The 18,204-nt window shown below is 46.6% G+C and overlaps 1 protein-coding gene across 10 annotated transcripts in view; it reads left to right on the top strand.

The window, feature by feature from the left end:
- The window catches only part of ano5 (anoctamin 5), a 114,044-nt gene that overhangs the window by 29,125 nt on the left and 66,715 nt on the right, over positions 1–18,204 (top strand). For 3 of the 10 annotated variants that reach the window (XM_033038663.1, XM_033038661.1, XM_033038666.1), the window contains exons 2-3: positions 2,290–2,328; positions 6,622–6,692. The exons of 1 other annotated variant lie outside the window; for it this stretch is intronic. In XM_033038663.1, coding sequence (XP_032894554.1) covers positions 2,290–2,328; positions 6,622–6,692 — 110 coding nt within the window. Of the gene's footprint in view, positions 1–2,289; positions 2,329–4,062; positions 4,145–6,621; positions 6,693–16,257; positions 16,279–18,204 lie in introns of those variants that run through there. 6 more of the 10 variants (XM_033038665.1, XM_033038664.1, XM_033038667.1 and 3 more) reach the window with 3 other exon arrangements.

Here is an 18,204-nt window from a genome sequence, read left to right as displayed (position 1 = left end):
AGAGAGAGAGAGAGAGACAGAGAGAGACAGAGAGAGAGAGAGACAGAGAAAGAGTGAAACGTCTGCTGAAGAATGCAGCCTGCGGCTTGTATGACTAATCCCCACTGTAAACCCGTCACCATGGCAACCGAGATGGCAGCAGCTTCCAGTGGAATGTCTGGCAACAGAGCAGGGGAGAGGGAGAGAGAGATATTCAGGGAAGGAATTGCAGGTGCCGGTTTAAACCGCAGAAAGACACAAAATGCTGGAGTAACTCAGCGGGACAGGCAGCATCTCTGGAGAGAAGGAATGGCTGACGTCTTGGGCCGAGACCACTTCTTCAGACAGAGAAATATTCCCTTGCTTTCCCTCTCTCTCCATCCCTCCCCCATCCTAGATCTCTGACCAGCCTGTCTCTCCTCCTGATTAATTTTATCTCTGTGTGTTTCGTTGCCGCCTTTCCCGAGCTAACAACGATCTATTCTAAATTTTTCTTGAAAATTGCTCCCCTTTGATGCCTTGTGTTCACTCCTTTCCCTTCCATATCTCTGTGTCTCCCTCTTCCCTTACTCTCAGCCTGGAGAAAGGGGCTCGACCCGAAACGTCACCCATTCCTTCTCTCCAGAGATACTGCCTGTCCCGCTGAGTTACTCCAGCATTTTGTGTCCATCTTTAAGAATATTCTCTTCCCAGTATTCCTCTTGTTTAGAGGACAAGCCCATAAAGACAATAGACAATAGGTGCAGGAGTAGGCCATTCGGCCCTTCGAGCCAGCACCCCCATTCAATGTGATCATGGCTGATCATCCCCAATCAGTACCTAGTTCCTGCCTTCTCCCCATATCCCCTGACTCCGCTATCTTTAAGAGCCCTACCTTAAGAGCATCTTAAGATCATCTCTCTTTAAAATTTCCTTGCACAGATGCTGTCTGACCCGCTGAATTCTCTGCCTCCTGAGGGCAGTGGAGGCCGGTTCTCAGGATACTTTCAAGAGAGAGCTAGATAGGGGATATGTCAGGGGATATGGGGAAAGGCAGGAACTGGGTACTGATTGGGGATGATCAGCCATGATCTCATTGAATGGCGGCGCTGGCTGGAAGGGCCGAATGGCCTATTCCTGCACCTAATGTATATTGTCTATTGAAATGGTATTAGCTTATTAGGGGGCCATCTTGGTTGATATTGACAAGTTGGGTCAAACGGCCAAGTTTGGGGTCGGGACCCTTCTTCGGACTGAAGGGGCGGGATATCGGGCTGAATGATAAATGCTTCCTGAATTGGGAGAAGCTGCAGAAATTATGTATCGCTGCTGCTCTGACAAACGAGAGCCCTCATTGTTCCTCCTGTTAATACACCTTGATGTCAAGAGTCAAGAATATTATTGTCATGTGTCCCAGACAGAACAATGAAATCCTTACTTGCAGCAGCACAACACAATGTGTAAACATAGTACACTGTAACTGATATAATAAATGGGACAAAAAGTTCAGTATACATACACACACATACTGTATATACGCAAGCACACATGCACACACATATATATACACACGCATACATACGTGCCCATAAAAAACAAACAATAATAATAGTGCAATTATAACAATAGACAATAGGTGCAGGAGGAGGCCATTCGGCCCTTCGAGCCAGCACCGCCATTCAATGTGATCATGGCTCATCATCCACAATCAGTACCCCGTTCCTGCCATCTCCCCATATCCCCTGATTCCACTATTTTTAAGAGCCCTATCTAGCTCTTTCTTGAAAGTATCCAGAGAACCGGCCTCCACCGCCCTCAGAGGCAGAGAATTCCACAGACTCACCACTCTCTGTGTGAAAAGGTGTTTCCTCATCTCCGTTCTAAATGACTTACCCCTTATTCTTAAACTGTGGCCCCTGGTTCTGGACTCCCCCAACATCGGGAACATGTTTCTTGCCTCTAGCGTGTCCAAACCCTTAATAATCTTATATGTTTCAATAAGATACCCTCTCATCCTTCTATATTCCAGAGTGTACAAGCCCAGCCGCTCCATTCTCTCCGCTCTAACAATAATAGTCATTGTAGTTCAGAGATTAATGGAGGTTGTAGTGTTTAATAGCCTGATGGCTGTAGGGAAGAAGCTGCTCCTGAACCTGGACGTTACAGTTTTCAGGCTCCTGTACCTTCTTCCCGATGACAGGGGGGGAAATGAGTGCGAGTTTTGCTCTTGACTGCAAACCTTTTTTAATCTGCTCAGGTGCCGCGGATTTAAACAGCGCTCGTTTTAATTCCCTCGCTCAACCTAATGTTTTGTCTTTCTCTCCCTTGAAGATATTGGGCTTATTTCTGGCTTTCCATCGGACTCACCAGGTAGAGAGTGTGGCTTCTGTGCAAGTGCCTTTGTCCGTTATGTGTGTCTTTTACAGTTGTCCAAGTTTTGTGAAAGTTGTGTTGTTGTTGTTGGTGATAATTAGTTGGATTTACTCTTTGTGGCTCGTCGTCTTGTGATGTTCCTGCATTTTGCGCAAATTCCATAATTCCCGCATTATGGAACATCCCAATTCCATAATTGGAATTTTTGCACTTATCAAGCCTTGAAATTGTGTGCTAAAAATATTTAGTGCTTGTGTCTGAAATGTGTTGACTGTAACAAAGCAATTGTGGTTTTATCTTGATGTTTTCTTGTTTCGACTAGATCCCAAACTATGCTATCTCTATCACCTGGGGAATGCCCCAATGTTCTTCTGAGGCAATTTGCAGACTAAACAGGGGACGTTCAGTCAGGCCATGGGTATTTCTCAAGTGTGGGAGGACTTGGGGGAAGAGAATACTTAACATGTTGAATTGTCACAGTGATCGGTTGAACAGGATAAGTAAGTCACTCGGTCTGCCTGAGCCTACCTGATCTCCAGGTTGCCAAACACTTTAACTCTCCCTCCCATTCCTACACTGATCTTTCTGTCCTGGGCCTCCTCCACTGTCGGAGAAACAGCAACTCATATTTCGCGTGGGCAGCTTATGAACATTGACTTCTCTAACTTCAAGTAGCCCTTGCTTTCCCTCTCTCTCCATCCCTCCCCATCCTAGTTCACCGACTAGTCCGACAGTCCTTCTGATTAAATATTACCTTTATATGCTTCATTGTCACCTTCCCCTAGCTTACAACGATGTATTTTTTCTTTGTATGTATTTATTAAAATGTATTTATACATTTTCCTTGATTAGACATCCCTTCTGATGTCTCGTTTTCACACCTTACCCTTCCATATCTCTGTGTCTCCCTCTACCCCGACTCTCAGTCTGAAGAAGGGTCTGGACCCGAAACGTCACCCATTCCTTCCATCCAGGGATGCTGCCTGTCCCGCTGAGTTACTCCAGCATTTTGTGTCTATCTTCAGGATAAGTAAACCATTACAAAGAACTGCTTTTTCAAGATGGCAGGCAGGCAGGCAGAAACAATTAAAAAAAACAGAATATCATTGAATAACCTAAAATTGTACATGGCAGCACACAGTGTTAGAGCCTCACTGCACCAGAGACCCGGGTTCAATCCTGACTCCAGGTGCTGTCTGCATGGAACTTGTATGTTCTCTCCGTGACCTGCGTGGCTTTTCTCCGGGCGCTCCGGTTTCCTCCCAAACTCCAAAGATGTACAGGTTTGTAGGTTAATTGGCTTCGGTAAAATGATAAATTGTCCCTAGTGTGCGTGTAGGATAGTGCTAGTGAATGGGGGGCGATTGCTGGTCGGGGCGGACTCCTTGGGAAGAAGCTGTAACGCCTAGAAAATTGTGCTGCAAACCTCCAGCACGTGTGATAAATCTGGGAAGAGGTTTAAAATGAAGACACTCTGAGAACCTTCGGACTGCTTTCCTGTTCAGCCTGTTCTTGGTTTGACTGCACAGTCTGTTCATCTCAATTGTCGTCCACTAAATATTATCTGAATGATTGCCATCTTTCCTCTCTAAATGTAGAGACGTTGCACTTTACAAAATCCAATTAGAAGGATTTGATGAGGCTCCACTATGTACAGGGCCTGGCCAATAGCTTTCACTGCATTGATTTGTGGTGAGGGAGGTTGGGCTAAAATGATTTTTAGACCATTTCCCAGCGACAATAAAAAAAACCTCTCCCTTGCTGGGGAAACGGCGAGAGATCCGACAAAGCCCAGACGAAGAAACATTCAAAGGTATTATTTTCTTTTGGTTTATGACCTTGTCTGTTTTAAGAAAGAAAGCAGAGGCTATGTTTGGGCATTAATGTGTCTGCCTTACTGATTGGAAATATTAGAGTTGACCAGAATTATCCTGAGTCTGGTTGAGAGATACAGCGCGGAAAGAGTGCCCTTTGCCCCACCGAGTCCGCGCCGACCAGCGATCACCCGATTGCACAGGTCCTACCCCCCGCGCACTAGGGACAATTTTACAGAGGCCATTTAACCTACAAACCCGCACGTCTTTGGATTGTGGGAGGAAACCCTCGGGGAGAACGTACGAACTCCGTAGTGACAGCACCCGTAGTCAGGATCGAACCCGGGTCTCTGGCGCTGTGAGGCAGCAACTCTACCGCTGTGCCACCCTGCTGCCCCATGTGTTCTGCATTCTGCCAGTATTCTTTGTTCTAACTGTCCACACTTAGCTTGCGAGATAGAGATATATATATATATATATATATATATATATAATATGATAAAAGTGCTTCAGCTGCTCAGTGAGTCCTCCTGTCCCCATTCCTATCTCCTCCAGTTGAACTCTGCTTGAAGTGGGAGACAGAGAATCTGCGAATCCCTCTGTTGATATAATTCTCTCGTATAACCTTAAGGAATCCTTAAATCATCTTGATCTGATGTGTAAAGATGGCTACTCCTTCGCTCAGACAGCTGTATCCGACATCCTTGAAACTGGAGCGTCAGAAGTTGAGGAGAGACCTGATGGTTATGAAGGACATCAGTTATAGAGATACAGCGCTGAAGCAGGCCCTTCGGCCCACTGAGACGGCACCGACCAGCGATCCCCGCCCATTAACACTATGCTGCACAAACAAGAGGGACAATTTTTACACTTACACCAAGCCAATTAACCTACAAAACTTGAATCAAGATTTAATTTAATTGTCACGTACCGATTAAGGTACAGTGAAATTTGTACGTCTTTGGAGTGTGGGAGGAAACCGGAGCACCCGGAGAAAACCCACGCAGGTCACAGGGAGAACGTACAAACTCCGTACAGGCAGCACCCGCAGTCAGGATCGAACCCGGGTCACTGGCGCTGTGAGGCAGCAGCTCTACCACTGCGCCACCTGCTGACATTGAAAGGGTAGAGATTCAGAACCTTCATTCCCCCCCCCCTCCCAGTGTGGAAATATTAAAGAGTAGAGTTTTAAAACGTTTAAAGGAGATGTGTGGGGGTAAGATTTTTTTTACACAGAGGGTGGTGGGCGCCTGGAACTTGGTGTCGGGGGGTGGTGGGGTGGAGGCTGTTGTTATAGGGGCGTCCGAGAGACTTTTGGATCGGCACGTGGATATGCAGGGAATGTTGGAATATGGGTGAAATGCAGGCAGAGGGAGATTAGTTAAACCTGGCATCATGTTTGGCATTAGAGGGGATTAGCTACATTTAATTTGGCATCATGGAGAGCCTAAAGGCTGTACTTCGATATGTTCTAAACCCTCTCCGCTCCAAATCTTCATCGGCAGATTCATGGGGGGGGGGGGGGGGTCAAAGATGAACTGTCTGCACCCCAATTCTGTAGCTTCAATTGCCATCATAGGGCACTATCGTGGCGCAGCGGTAGAGTTGCTGCCTCACAGCGCCAGAGACCCGGGTTCCATCCCGACTACGGGTGCTGTCTGTACGGGGTTTGTACGTTCTCCCCGTGACCTGCGTGGGTTTTCTCCGGTTTCACGGTTTCCGTGTCTTTCAATCAATCCATTCAAAAACTTCAGATAGACACAAAAAGCTGGAGTAGCTCAGCAGGTCAGGCAGCATCTCTGGAGAGAAAAGGAATAGGTGACATGTCAGGTCGGGACCCTTCTTCAGAAACTTAGCTTCAGTGCCAGGAGACCAACTCGATTGACAATAGACAATAGGTGCAGGAGTAGGCCATTCGGCCCTTCGAGCCAGCACCGCCATTCAATGTGATCATGGCTGATCATCCCCAATCAGTACCCCGTTCCTGCCTTCTCCTCATATCGTCTGACTCCGCTATCTTTAAGAGCCCTATATAGCTCTCTCTTGAAAGCATCCAGAGATTGCGATTTTAGCTACAACATTGTTTTTTCTTCCCCTACATGGAAGGTGAACATCTGTATTTGTTTAACTATACGTCAAAGAGTCATAGAGTGATACAGTGTGGAAACAAGCCCTTCGGCCCAACTTGCCCACACCGGCCAACATGTCCCATCTACACTAGTCCCACCTGCCCGCGCTTGGCCCATATCCCTCCAAACCTATCCTATGCATGTACCTGTGGGGAAATGCTTTGCCTATTGCTGTTGTCTTCTTATTGAACTCAATGTATTGGCTGAAGGATCTGAAAGAAAACGGATTGGATTTTGTGTCGAGAAGTATATTTTGTTATTTGGAATGGTGTAATTGCAAATGTCTGAGCCCCATTTGTGTTGGCAGAATACTCACATCGAGCCTCTCTATTCCCTCTGCTCTGTAGGTGAGGATAATGGACCTTACTATGATCCCTCCAATGGTACAAGAGAACCGGGAACTCCAAGTAATTCAGAGGTAATTGTCGCTGTTTCCTCACTTCCTGTATCTCCGTAGCTCCGCAAACCGGCAATATCGGGAAATAGCTTTCAGGTTGTGACTTATGACTTGCAGTGCTGATAATGTGTCTGCTTTTCACCATGTATCAGAAGCAAAGACAGTGGGCTGAAGGACGCAGAGTGCTGGAGTAATCCAGCGGGTCAGGCAGCATCTGTGGAGAACATGGATAGGTGACGTTTCACAGAGTGCTGGAGTAACTCAGCGGGTCAGGCAGCATCTATGGAGCTAAGGAAATAGGCAACGTTTTGGGCCGAAACCCGTAAGGGTTTCGGCCCGAAACGTTGCCTATTTCCAGAAGGATTTCGGCCCGAAACGTTGCCTATTTCCTTAGCTCCATAGATGCTGCTGCACCATAACTCAGCGGGTCAGGCAGCATCTGTGGAGAACATGGATAGGTGATGTTTCACAGAGTGCTGGAGTAACTCAGCGGGTCAGGCAGCATCTCTGGAGAACATGGATAGGTGACGTTTCACAGTGTGCTGGAGTAACTCAGCGGGTCAGGCAGCATCTGTGGAGAACATGGATAGGTGACGTTTCACAGAGTGCTGGAGTAACTCAGCGGGTCAGGCAGCATCTGTGGAGAACATGGAGAGGTGACGTTTCACAGAGTGCTGGAGTAACTCAGCGGGTCAGGCAGCATCTGTGGAGAACATGGATAGGTGACGTTTCGGGAGGGGACCCTTCTTCAGACGGAGTTCAGTTTAGTTTATGGTCACACGTACCGAGTAGAGTGAAATGCTTTTGTTGCGTGCTAACCAGCCAGCGAAAAGACAATATGTGATTGCAATTGAGCCATTTACAGTCTATAGATACTTGATGAAGGAATAACGTGTAGTATGATACGATACGGTAGAACTTTATTTATCCCAGGGGGGAAATTAATTTGCCGACTCATAATAAAAAAAAACAAAAGAAAAACATGAAACATGAAATGTTGGGGATGTGCAAAGATTGAGGGGGTGGGGGGGGGGGGGGTGGTGGTCAGTCTCAGGCTCAGTCTACCCCACGACAGAAGGGGGACTTGTAAAGTTTGATATCCACCGGGAAGAAGGTTCACAAGGTTACTCCTGTGGCGTTCTGCCATGTAGTACAAGATAAAGCCTGTAAAGTCCAATCAAGGTACACAAAATTGCTGGAGAAACTCAGCGGGTGCAGCAGCATCTATGGAGCGAAGGAAATTCCTTCGCTCCATAGATGCTGCTGCACCCGCTGAGTTTCTCCAGCAATTTTGTGTACCTTCGATCTTCCAGCATCTGCAGTTCCTTTTTGAACAAAGTCCAATCAAGGATAGCCCGAGGTTCACCAATGAGGTAGATAGTAGTTCAGGACTGCTATCTGGTTGGATAAGCTGAGTAGACTGAGTTGGACAAGTATTGTCCAGGCCATTTTATTTTTGATGTAAAATGTCAAATATTATTTACTAGATAATGTAAGATTAGGAAGAAGCAAGGTGAGAGAAAGGAACCATGTGTTCCTGAGGTTTTTGTTCCTAGATTCCTCTTTTTATTACAAGGGGACATTGTTATTCTTCAGAACTTGGTCACCGTGTTAAGGTTATTGAACAGTTAAACAATCTAATCTGAAGAAGCGACCCGACCCGAAACGTCACCTCTCCATGTTCTCCAGAGATGCTGCCTGACCCGCTGAGTTAATAGACAATAGGTGCAGGAGTAGGCCACTCGGCTCCAAGCCAGCACCGCCATTCAATGTGATCATGGCTGATCATTCACAATCAGTACCCCGTTCCTGCCTTCTCCCCATATCCCCTGACTCCACTATCTTTAAGAGCCCTATCAAGTTCTCTCTTGAAAGTATCCAGAGAACCGACCTCCACCGCCCTCAGACGCAGAGAATTCCACAGACACACCACTCTCTGTGAGTTTCTCTAGCATTTTTGTCCACCTTGTCAACTCTCTGTGTGAAAAAGTGTTTCCTCATCTCCATTCTTAATGGCTTACCCCTTATTCTTAAACTGTGGCCCCTGGTTCTGGACTCCCCCAACATCGGGGACATGTTTCCTGCCTCTAGCGTGTCCAAACCTTTAATAATCTTATATGTTTCAAGAAGATACCCTCTCATCCTTCTAAATTCCAGAGTGTACAAGCCCAGCCGCTCCATTCTCTCAGCATATGACAGTCCCGCCATCCCGGGAATTAACCTTGTGAACCTTCGCTGGGGAGAAGGCAGGAACGGGGTACTGATTGGGGATGATCAACCATGATCACATTGAATGGCGGTGCTGGCTCGAAGGGCCGAATGGCCTACTCCTGCACCTATTGTCTATTGAGGGGGATGGATTATGTACATGCAGGTCATAGTTGGTTTTGGCATCATGTTCGGCACAGATGTTGTGGGCCGAAGGGCCTGTTCCTTTGTACTGTTCTGTTTTTCGTAGCAATCTTCGGACATTTTTGCCGTAAACCGTGGGACTGAGACCGTTGTTGAAGGCATGAACTGGGTGTGGTGGCAAAATTAGACGCTGAAACACTGCTCCTGCTATTAGTCTAGAGATGCTGCGTGGGAAAAGGCCCTTCGGCCCACCGAGTCCGCGCCGACCAGCGATCACCCCGCACACTAGCACTACCCTACACACACCAGGGACAATTTACAATTGCACCAAGCCAATTAACCTACAAACCTGCACGTCTTTGGAGTGTGGGAGGAGACTGACGTTCTCGGTGAAAACTCACGGGGGGGAAACGTACAAACTCCGTACAGACAAGCACCCGTAGTCGGGATCGAACCTGGGTCACCGGCGCTGTTAGGCAGCAATTCTACCGCTGCGCCACCTTGCCGCATTGGTTTTCTCGTGTGCCGTGGTGGCTAGTTATTGATCCGGTCCCAGATGGGTTAACTGTGACCTTTACTGGTTACATGGCAATAACTCTGATCTCTGCTCCACTGTAGTATTAGTTGGTCCACCAGGTTCTGAATGACCTATTGCCCTCCAGCCCATACATGCAAGTATATATTGGAAGACTTGCAGGATGGATATACGACCTGCTTTATTTAGAGGCATAGATTAATACTGTGTGGAAACAGGCCCATCGGCCCAACTTGCCCACACTTTAATTCTTCTTCCCATTCCCACACTGATCTTCCTGTCCTGGGTCTCCTCCATTGTCAGAGTGAGGCTAAACGCAAATTGGAGGAACAGCACCTCGTATTTCGCTTGGGCATCTTACAGGCCAGTGGTATGAATATTGATTTCTCTAACTTCAAATAACCCCAGCATTCCCTCTCTCTCCATCCCTCCCCCACCCAACACCAGCTTCAGCACCAGCACCAGCTTCTCGTTCTCACCCAACAAACAGCTAACAACGGCCTGTTTCCTTTATCATCATTACTTTCTCGCATATCTTTCATTCATTGTTCTTTATTTCTCTTTCGCACCATCTATATCACTTGTTTCCCTCTTCCTTGACTGGTCTGAAGAAGGGTCTCGACCCGAAACGTCGGCCATTCCTTCTCTCCAGAGATGCTGCCTGTCCCGCTGAGTTACTCCAGCTTTTTGTGTCTTATCTTCGGTTTAAACCAGTATCTGCAGTTCCTTCCAACACATTTCATCTTCAACTTCCGTTAAAAAAAAGAACAGAACTGTTATTTAGAGATTAGCATGTTGCTATTTGTTGACACTTGGGGCTATACTTAAATTGCTGTCTAATTTCCGCTGATTAATCTTCTGACGGTGAAATATTGTGTGGTGCACTGACAGAGACAACACAAGAAGCTAATTTAATTTTAATCTTCTAACCATTAGTTGTCATTACAGAAGTCTTGTGGTCTGATGGTCACAATATCTCCTTTTGTCTTCTATTTTTATTCCTACTCAAGGATACAATTTATTTACCCACATTTTCCACCCATTCCCAAACTCGATGAGTTTTTTTGGAAAACAAATTAATTTAGCTTCGAGACACAAGGTGTAAACAGGCCCTTCGGCCCATCCAAGTCTGCGCTGACCATCCATCACCCTCTTCGCGCTTGTTTTATGTTTTTGCACTTTCACATTGTACACACTAGGGACAACTAACCAACAAACCTGTACGTCTTTGGGATGTGGGAGGAAACCGGAGCAACTGGAGAAAGACCACACAATCACAGGAAGAATCTACAAACTCTGCACAGACCGAGGTCAGGGTCGAACCCAGGCTTTTGATGCTGTGTGGCTGCAGTTCTAACAGCTGCGTCACTGTGCCATCCTTAATTAGAGTCATACTGAGTATAGACATGCCCTTCGACCCAATTAGCCCACACCGGCCAGCATGTCCCATCTACACTAGTCCCACCTGCCTGCGTGTGGTCCATATCCCTCTAAACCTGTCCTATCCATGTACCCGTCTAATCTTTTCTTAAACGTTGCGATAGTCCCAGCCTCAACTACCTCCTCTGGCAGCTCATTCCAGACACCTACCACCCTTTGTGTAAAAAAACAAAAACCGTTACCCCTCAGATTCCTATTAAATCCTTCTGTAGACTCTGTGCATCGACCCGATCTATTCCTCTCATGATTTTATACACCTCTATAAGATCACCCCTCATCCTCCTGCGCTACAAGGAATAGAGTCCTAGCTTGCTTAACCTCTCCCTGTAGCTCAGACCCTCGAGTCCTGGCAACATCCTTGTAAATCTTCTCCGCACCCTTTCCAACTTGAGTCTCTTTTCCCGTGAGATGGCGCAGCGGTAGAGTTGCCGCCTCACAGCGAATGCAGCGCCGGAGACCTGGGTTCGCTCCCGACCACGGGTGCTGTCTGTACGGAGTTTGCATGTTCTCCCCGTGACCTGCGTGGGTTTTCTCAGAGATCTTTGGTTTCCTCCCACACTCCAAAGACGTACAGGTTTGTAGGTTAATTGGCTTGGTAAATGTTAAAAAAAATGTCCCTAGTGGGTGTAGGATAGTATTAACGTGCGGGGATCGCTGGTCGGCACGGACCCGGTGGGCCGAGTGGCCTGTTTCTGTGCTGTATCCCTAAACTAAACTAAACTCTTCCTTCAGATGTTATGCTGTTTTCTATCATGGGCTCAACTATTGAGCGAACGCAGATTTAAACAGCACTATGCTGTGTGTATGATCTCTCTTGTTATAAAGGAGTCAGGTCTGAAGAAGGGTCTCGACCCGAAACGTCGTCCATTCCTCTCCAGAGATGCTGCCCGTCCCGTTGAGTTACTCCAGCATTTTGTGCCTGTCTTTAGGAAATAGACAGTTGTTTGCATAGTTAACTATTGTGATCCAATATTCTGTCCTTGCTCCTGGTCTGAAGAAGGGTCTCGACCCGAAACGCCATCTATTTCCTTCGCTTCTTCTGCCTCACCCGCTGAGTTTCTCCAGCATCTTTGTCTACCTTCGATTTTTCAGCAGCTGCAGTTCCGTCTTAAACAAGTGTTCAAGTTGTTGACTTTGTGGGTCAGTGTGACCAGACATGTTTAGCCTAGCACTGATGGGAAACCAGGCAAAGCACCCACAGCAGGAAGCTTCCACTGCCAATGGTCATGACCAGATGGAAGAAAGAAAGATTTAGTTGCCGTAAAATAGATTAAGCAAAGCTTTTTTTTAATTAAAAAAAAAAAACAATTTTATCTTTGGTTTTCAAGTTATAAACACACATTTACACAGAACACCAACAAACAGTACAGAATTGTACAGAGCTCATATATCCCCTACCCCTCCCCATCCCCAAGGCTAAAAAAAGAGAGAGAGAAAAAAAAAATAATAATTTTAATAATTTTAATAAAAATAATAAATAAATTTAAATAAAAATAATAATAATAATAATAATTAAAAATAATAAAAAAATTTAAAAAGTCTTTGTGTTCAAATGTTACACGTTAACAACAACAGCATAGAAATATATATAAATGATTATGACTGTGGAGACAATATTTTCAGTTAAAGGAAAAATCTTTAATAAAATCTATAAAAGGGTTCCAGGTCAGAGCGATGTTTCTGCGGGCCTTACACCGTTTATACCTGATCTTTTCCAAGGGGAAAAAGGAGAGCCCCTCCTTTAACTACTGCAAAAAAGATGGAGCTTTTTTTTACTTCTAGTTGAAAAGAATAAGCCTTCGAGCAAGCAATTATGCAAATGCGAAAGCATTTTGCTTGTAATTTTATAAGCTTACAGTTTGGGGGTGATATTCCAAAGATAGCTGTGTGCAAGTCAGGATTTCTAGTCTGTCTGCAGATATGGGAGAATACCTCAAATATGTTTCCCCAGTAGCTGTAGAGAGAGGGACGCGTCCAAAACATGTCCTACAGAGGCTGGGCTATGGCCACATCTAGGGCAGCCAGGATCTGTGGTAGTAAAGATTCTGACAAGTTTGTCTCTTGAATAATGAAGGCGGTGAAGCACTTTAAATTGGATCAACCCATGGCTTATAAACAGCAAAGAGTTTTTTCTCTTTAGACTTTAGAGAAACAGGGTGGAAACAGGCCCTTCGGCCCATCGCTCCCACCGCGGCCTGCAGACTTACCATCAAAGGTTCACAGTCTCGGGAGAGGCGAGTCGGGAGCTCCAATGCCACAGAAGATTCGACCAGCCCCGACGCGAGGTACGATCGCCCGGCGCGGGGGAGCTGACAACCCCCCGATTAAGGAGCTGAACGCCTTGAATCGGAGGGCCGAATGCCACCGGCTACAGTAGTCAAGATCGTCCCGTGAGGAATGTGTAGAGGCCACTGTCGTGGATGTTCATGATGAAATGTGTTTTTGAGTCTGTTGCTTTTTATTTGTATGACTGACCTGGCCAGTGAAATTCCTCGTATGTTGCAAAACATACTTGGCGGATAAAATCTGATTCGGACTCTGTTTCTGATGAGGAACAATCTAACATGTTCACCAAAGCCAATTAACCTACAAACCTGCACGTCTTTGGAGTGTGGGAGGAAACTGGAGCAACCGGAGAAAACCCACGCAGGTCAAGGGAAGAAGGTGCAATCTCCGCACAGGCAGCACCCGTAGTCAGGATCGAACCTGGGTCTCCGGCGCTGTGAGGCAGCAGATGTACGGCTGTGCCACTCTACCCAATGCGCCACTGTGCCTTCTACTACCTAATGAGTCTGAAACTCTAAACTTACCATCAAACTCGAGGAACCGATCCTCGTGCGATCAGATCCTTGACATCCACATCGGCATTCTACGAGCGGCACAAATTGACCACAACGCCTCCTTCCACCGGGTGGCGCCGTCAGTGATGGCAGCCTCGCCAACGGTCTGTCTGTCCTTTTTGTTATTTTCAGTGTGTTTTAAAAGTTTGTGTTTATGTTCTCTGGTTTGTTTTATGTGGGGGGAACTTTTTGTTCAATCTCTTGCCTTGCCGGATAAGCGATTGTTTTCCGGGTCGTATCTCCGGTCGCTCTGCGGCCTAACATCATGGAGCTGGCGGCCTTGCATCACAGTGAGGAATTTGGAGGAGTCACTGTGGTGGATGTTGATGTTAAAATGTGTTTTGTGTGTCTTGTTGCTTTTTATTAGTATGACTGTAAATCAAATTCCTCGGACGTTGCAAAACATACTTGGCTAATAAAGTATGATTATGATGATGAATCTTGATAACCATCAAGACGAGACCACCTCAAGGCTGTGTGCTCAGCTCCTTGCTCTGCACACACTCCACCCATGACTGTGTAAGCATAGAAACATAAAAAACAATAGACAATAGGTGCAGGAGTAGGCCATTCGGCCCTTCGAGCCAGCACCGCTATTCAGTGTGATCATGGCTGATCATCCCCAATCAGTACCCCGTTCCTGCCTTCTCCCCATATCCCCTGACTCCGCTATCTTTAAGAGCCCTATCTAGCTCTCTCTTGAAAGAATCCAGAGGACCGGCCTCCACCGCCCTCTGAGGCAGAGAATTCCACAGACTCACCACTCTCTGAGAGGAAAAAGTGTTTCCTCGTCTCCGTTCTAAATGGCTTACCCCTTATTCTTAAACTGTGGCCCCTGGTTCTCGAAAACAAGTGCAGGAGTAGGCCGTTCAGCCCTTCGAGCCAGCACCACCATTCAATATGATCGTGGCTGATCATCCAGAATCAGTACCCCGTTCCTGCTTTCTCCCCATTTCCCTTGATTCCGTTATCCCGAAGAGCTGTAGCCAGACACGGTTCCAACATCATCTCAAAATTTGCAGATGATACCAGCATCGATGGACAAACAAGGTTGAATGACGAAGGTAGACAAAAATGCTGGAGAAACTCGCCGTTAGTGAGGCAGCATCTATGGAGAGAAGGAATAGGTGACGTTTCGGTTCGAGACCATTCCTTAGTCTGTGATTTCTCAGTATCCTTATCGGCCTCGATATCTGGAAGCAGAAATTCCCTACATTATCCTTGAATGGTCCTAACGTAATGGGCCATTTTGAGCTCCACCCTTCCTGAGATAATCTGTTGCCGACCCTGATTTGTTCCGACCTTTTCTCAGCTCTGGTTGTTTTATCTCCCCCCCCCCCCCCCCCCCCCCCCACTCCACCCCCCCTCTGCCCCACCTGTACTCTCAATCTGAGGAAGGGTTCCAACCCAAAATATCACCCATCCTTTATCTCCAGAGATGCTGCCTGACCCGCCGAGTTACTCCAGCACTTTGTGTCGATCTAACTTATTCCTCATAACAAAGACAGACACAAAATGCTGGAGTATCTCAGCGGGACAGGTAGCATCTCTGGAGAGACGGATTGGGTGACGTTTCAGGTCGAGACCCTTCTTCAGACTGATGATTCACCACCCTCTGACTAAAGAAATCAGCTCATGTCCTTGTTCTGTCTGGGACCGATGACGATAAAATACTCTTGAGTTTGTGTGTGTGTGTGTGTGTGTGATTGTTAGTGAGTGTGCAAGTGAGTGTGCAAGAGTGATGGTGAGTGAGTGTGCAAGAGTGATGATGTAAGTGAGGTTGGTGAGTGTGTGTTGGTGAGTGTGTGTGGGTGAGTGTGTGTTGTGAGTTGGTGAGGGTGAGTGTGTGTGTGAGTGTGTGTGAGTGTGCGCGAGTTGGTGAGTGTGTGTGTGAGTTGACGTGTGTGTGTGGATGAGTGTGTGTGGGGGTAAGTGTGCATGCACGAGTAAGAGTGTGGGAGTGTCAGTGTGAGAGTGTGGGTGTGAGTGTGTGTGGGAGTGTCAGTGTGTGGGTGAGAGTGTGCAAGCACAAGTGTGAGTGTGTGTGGGAGTGTCAGTGAGCGTGAGGGTGTGAGTGTGTGTGGGAGTGTCAGTGAGCGTGAGGGTGTGAGTGTGTGTGGGAGTGTCAGTGAGCGTAAGTGTGTGTGTGTGAGAGTGATGTGCACACTGACAGCATTCCAGCGAGTCTATGTTCACACACAGTGCAGGCAGCGTGCAGCTGGTGTAGGTGAGGCTGCAGGGTGAGAGGTGATGAGGCAGGCCCACTGCATGACAAATGCAGCGTTCATTTTTATAACTGGAGCTGGTGCATTCCTGAGACTAGGGACTCTGACCCAAAAACCCTTCAGCAAATTCCACTCTACAATGTAATTCTTTCAGAAGTTGATGATACTGAGGCCAGTTATGCCTTGTTTGCAAACTATGTCCTAAATATAGTGAGGTAGGTGGGTTGTCCTTTATGTAACAATTAACCTCCAACACTTAAAGCATTGTGATTTTGCGCATTACTTTTTAAACACGTAACAAATAACGTGAAAGTGTTCATTTAATCTTTGCTTTCACCCACTCTCTTTAAATGGTGTCCAGCTGCCTTAACAATGAGCTGATTAGGAGCTTGAAGCATAGATAGCTCGTTTTTGACATTTTAACTCCTCCACTCTGCATTATCACAGTTTAAACAAGCCAACAATTTAACTGGTGGAGGCCCAGAGTTATGTTAGTTCCTGCTTGGAATTTTGAAGGACTTGAAGAAAAATTTGTAGTTAAAAAATAAATTAAAAAATCTCCCTTTAGTGAGAAGGTACAGAAGCTTGAAAGCGCGCACCACCAGACTCACAAACAGCTTCTTCCCCTCTGTTATCAGGCTTCTGAACGGTCCTTCCATAAGCTAGGGTACTGTCCGATTCACCTCTACCCCATTGCGGACATTGGACTTTGTCCCTGGAACTGATGCGCTACAATACTGAGAACTATATCCTGCACTCTGTATCTTCCCCTTTGCTCTGCCTATCGTACTTGAGTTTGACTTCGTGTCATAGAGTTAGCTGCAGTGAATCAAGTTTCTTTGGTGGAATAGCAACACTAAAGAAGACATTTGGACAGGTGAGGGAAAGTTGTGATGGGGGGGATATGGGCCAAATGTGGGCAGGTGGGACTGGCATAGATGGGGCAACTTGGTTGGCATGGCAACGTTGGCCCGAGGGCCATGTTTCCTTGCTGTGTGACTATGATATACTTAACAGAAGGTTGTGGAGTCCAAGTCAATGGTTATGTGTAAGGCAGAGATAGAGAGATTCTAGATTAATGGGTGTCAGGGGCTATGGATAATGGGGTTAATAGACAATGGACAATAGGTGCAGCAGTAGGCCATTCGGCCCTTCGAGCCAGCACCGCCATTCACTGAGATCATGGCTGATCATCCCCAATCAGTACCCCATTCCTGCCTTATCCCCATATCCCCTGACTCCGCTATCTTTAAGAGCTCTATGTAGCTCTCTCTTGAAAGTATCCAGAGAACCGGGCCTCCACCGCCATCTGAGGCAGAGAATTCCACAGACTCACCGCTCTCTGTGTGAAAAAGTGTTTCCTCGTCTCCGTTCTAAATGGCTTACCCCTTATTCTAAAACTGTGGCCCCTGGTTCTGGACTCCCCCAACATCGGGAACATTGTCACTGTTGTAAGAAAAGTTTTGCTGACTTTAAAGATAGACACAGAGTGCTGGAGTAACTCAGCGGGGGGGTCAGGCAGCATCTCTAGAGAACATGGACAGGTGATGTTTTGTATTGGGACCCTTCTTCAACCTGACTCAATTTCACCAGAGATGCTGCCCGACCCGTTGAGTTACTCTGGTATTTTGTGCCTAGCTTTGGTGTAAACCAGCATCGGTAAGTTCCTTGCCTCTTGCGTGTCCAAAACCTTAATAATCTTATATGTTTCAATAAGATCCCCTCTCATCTTTCTTACGAGGGAGAGATAGATTAGCCATGATTGAATGGCGGAGTAGACATGATGGGCCGAATGGCCTCATTCTGTTCCTATCACTTATGAACATATGACCTAACCACTACAGTGAACTCCTAGTCACACCATTGTGAAATCTCAGGATTAATCCTGTTCTGTTACGTTGACAATATAATTGGATATCACCATTGCAATACATACACACCGTTAATTTAGGGGTTTAGAATTTAGATTGTAATGTCCGAATGGCCTAATTCTGTACTTATGAGCACGAACTTGTTGTGTACTCGTATACAATTAACTACAAACTTAGTCTAGTTTAGAGATACAGCGCGGAAACAGGCCCTTCGGCCCACCGGTCTGCGCCAACCAGCGATACCTGCTATCGCAGATCAACACTATCCTA

This window comes from Amblyraja radiata, chromosome 20 (genome assembly GCF_010909765.2).
Source record: "Amblyraja radiata isolate CabotCenter1 chromosome 20, sAmbRad1.1.pri, whole genome shotgun sequence".
NCBI lineage: Eukaryota > Metazoa > Chordata > Chondrichthyes > Rajiformes > Rajidae > Amblyraja > Amblyraja radiata.
This window is presented reverse-complemented; position numbering and strand designations above follow the sequence as displayed.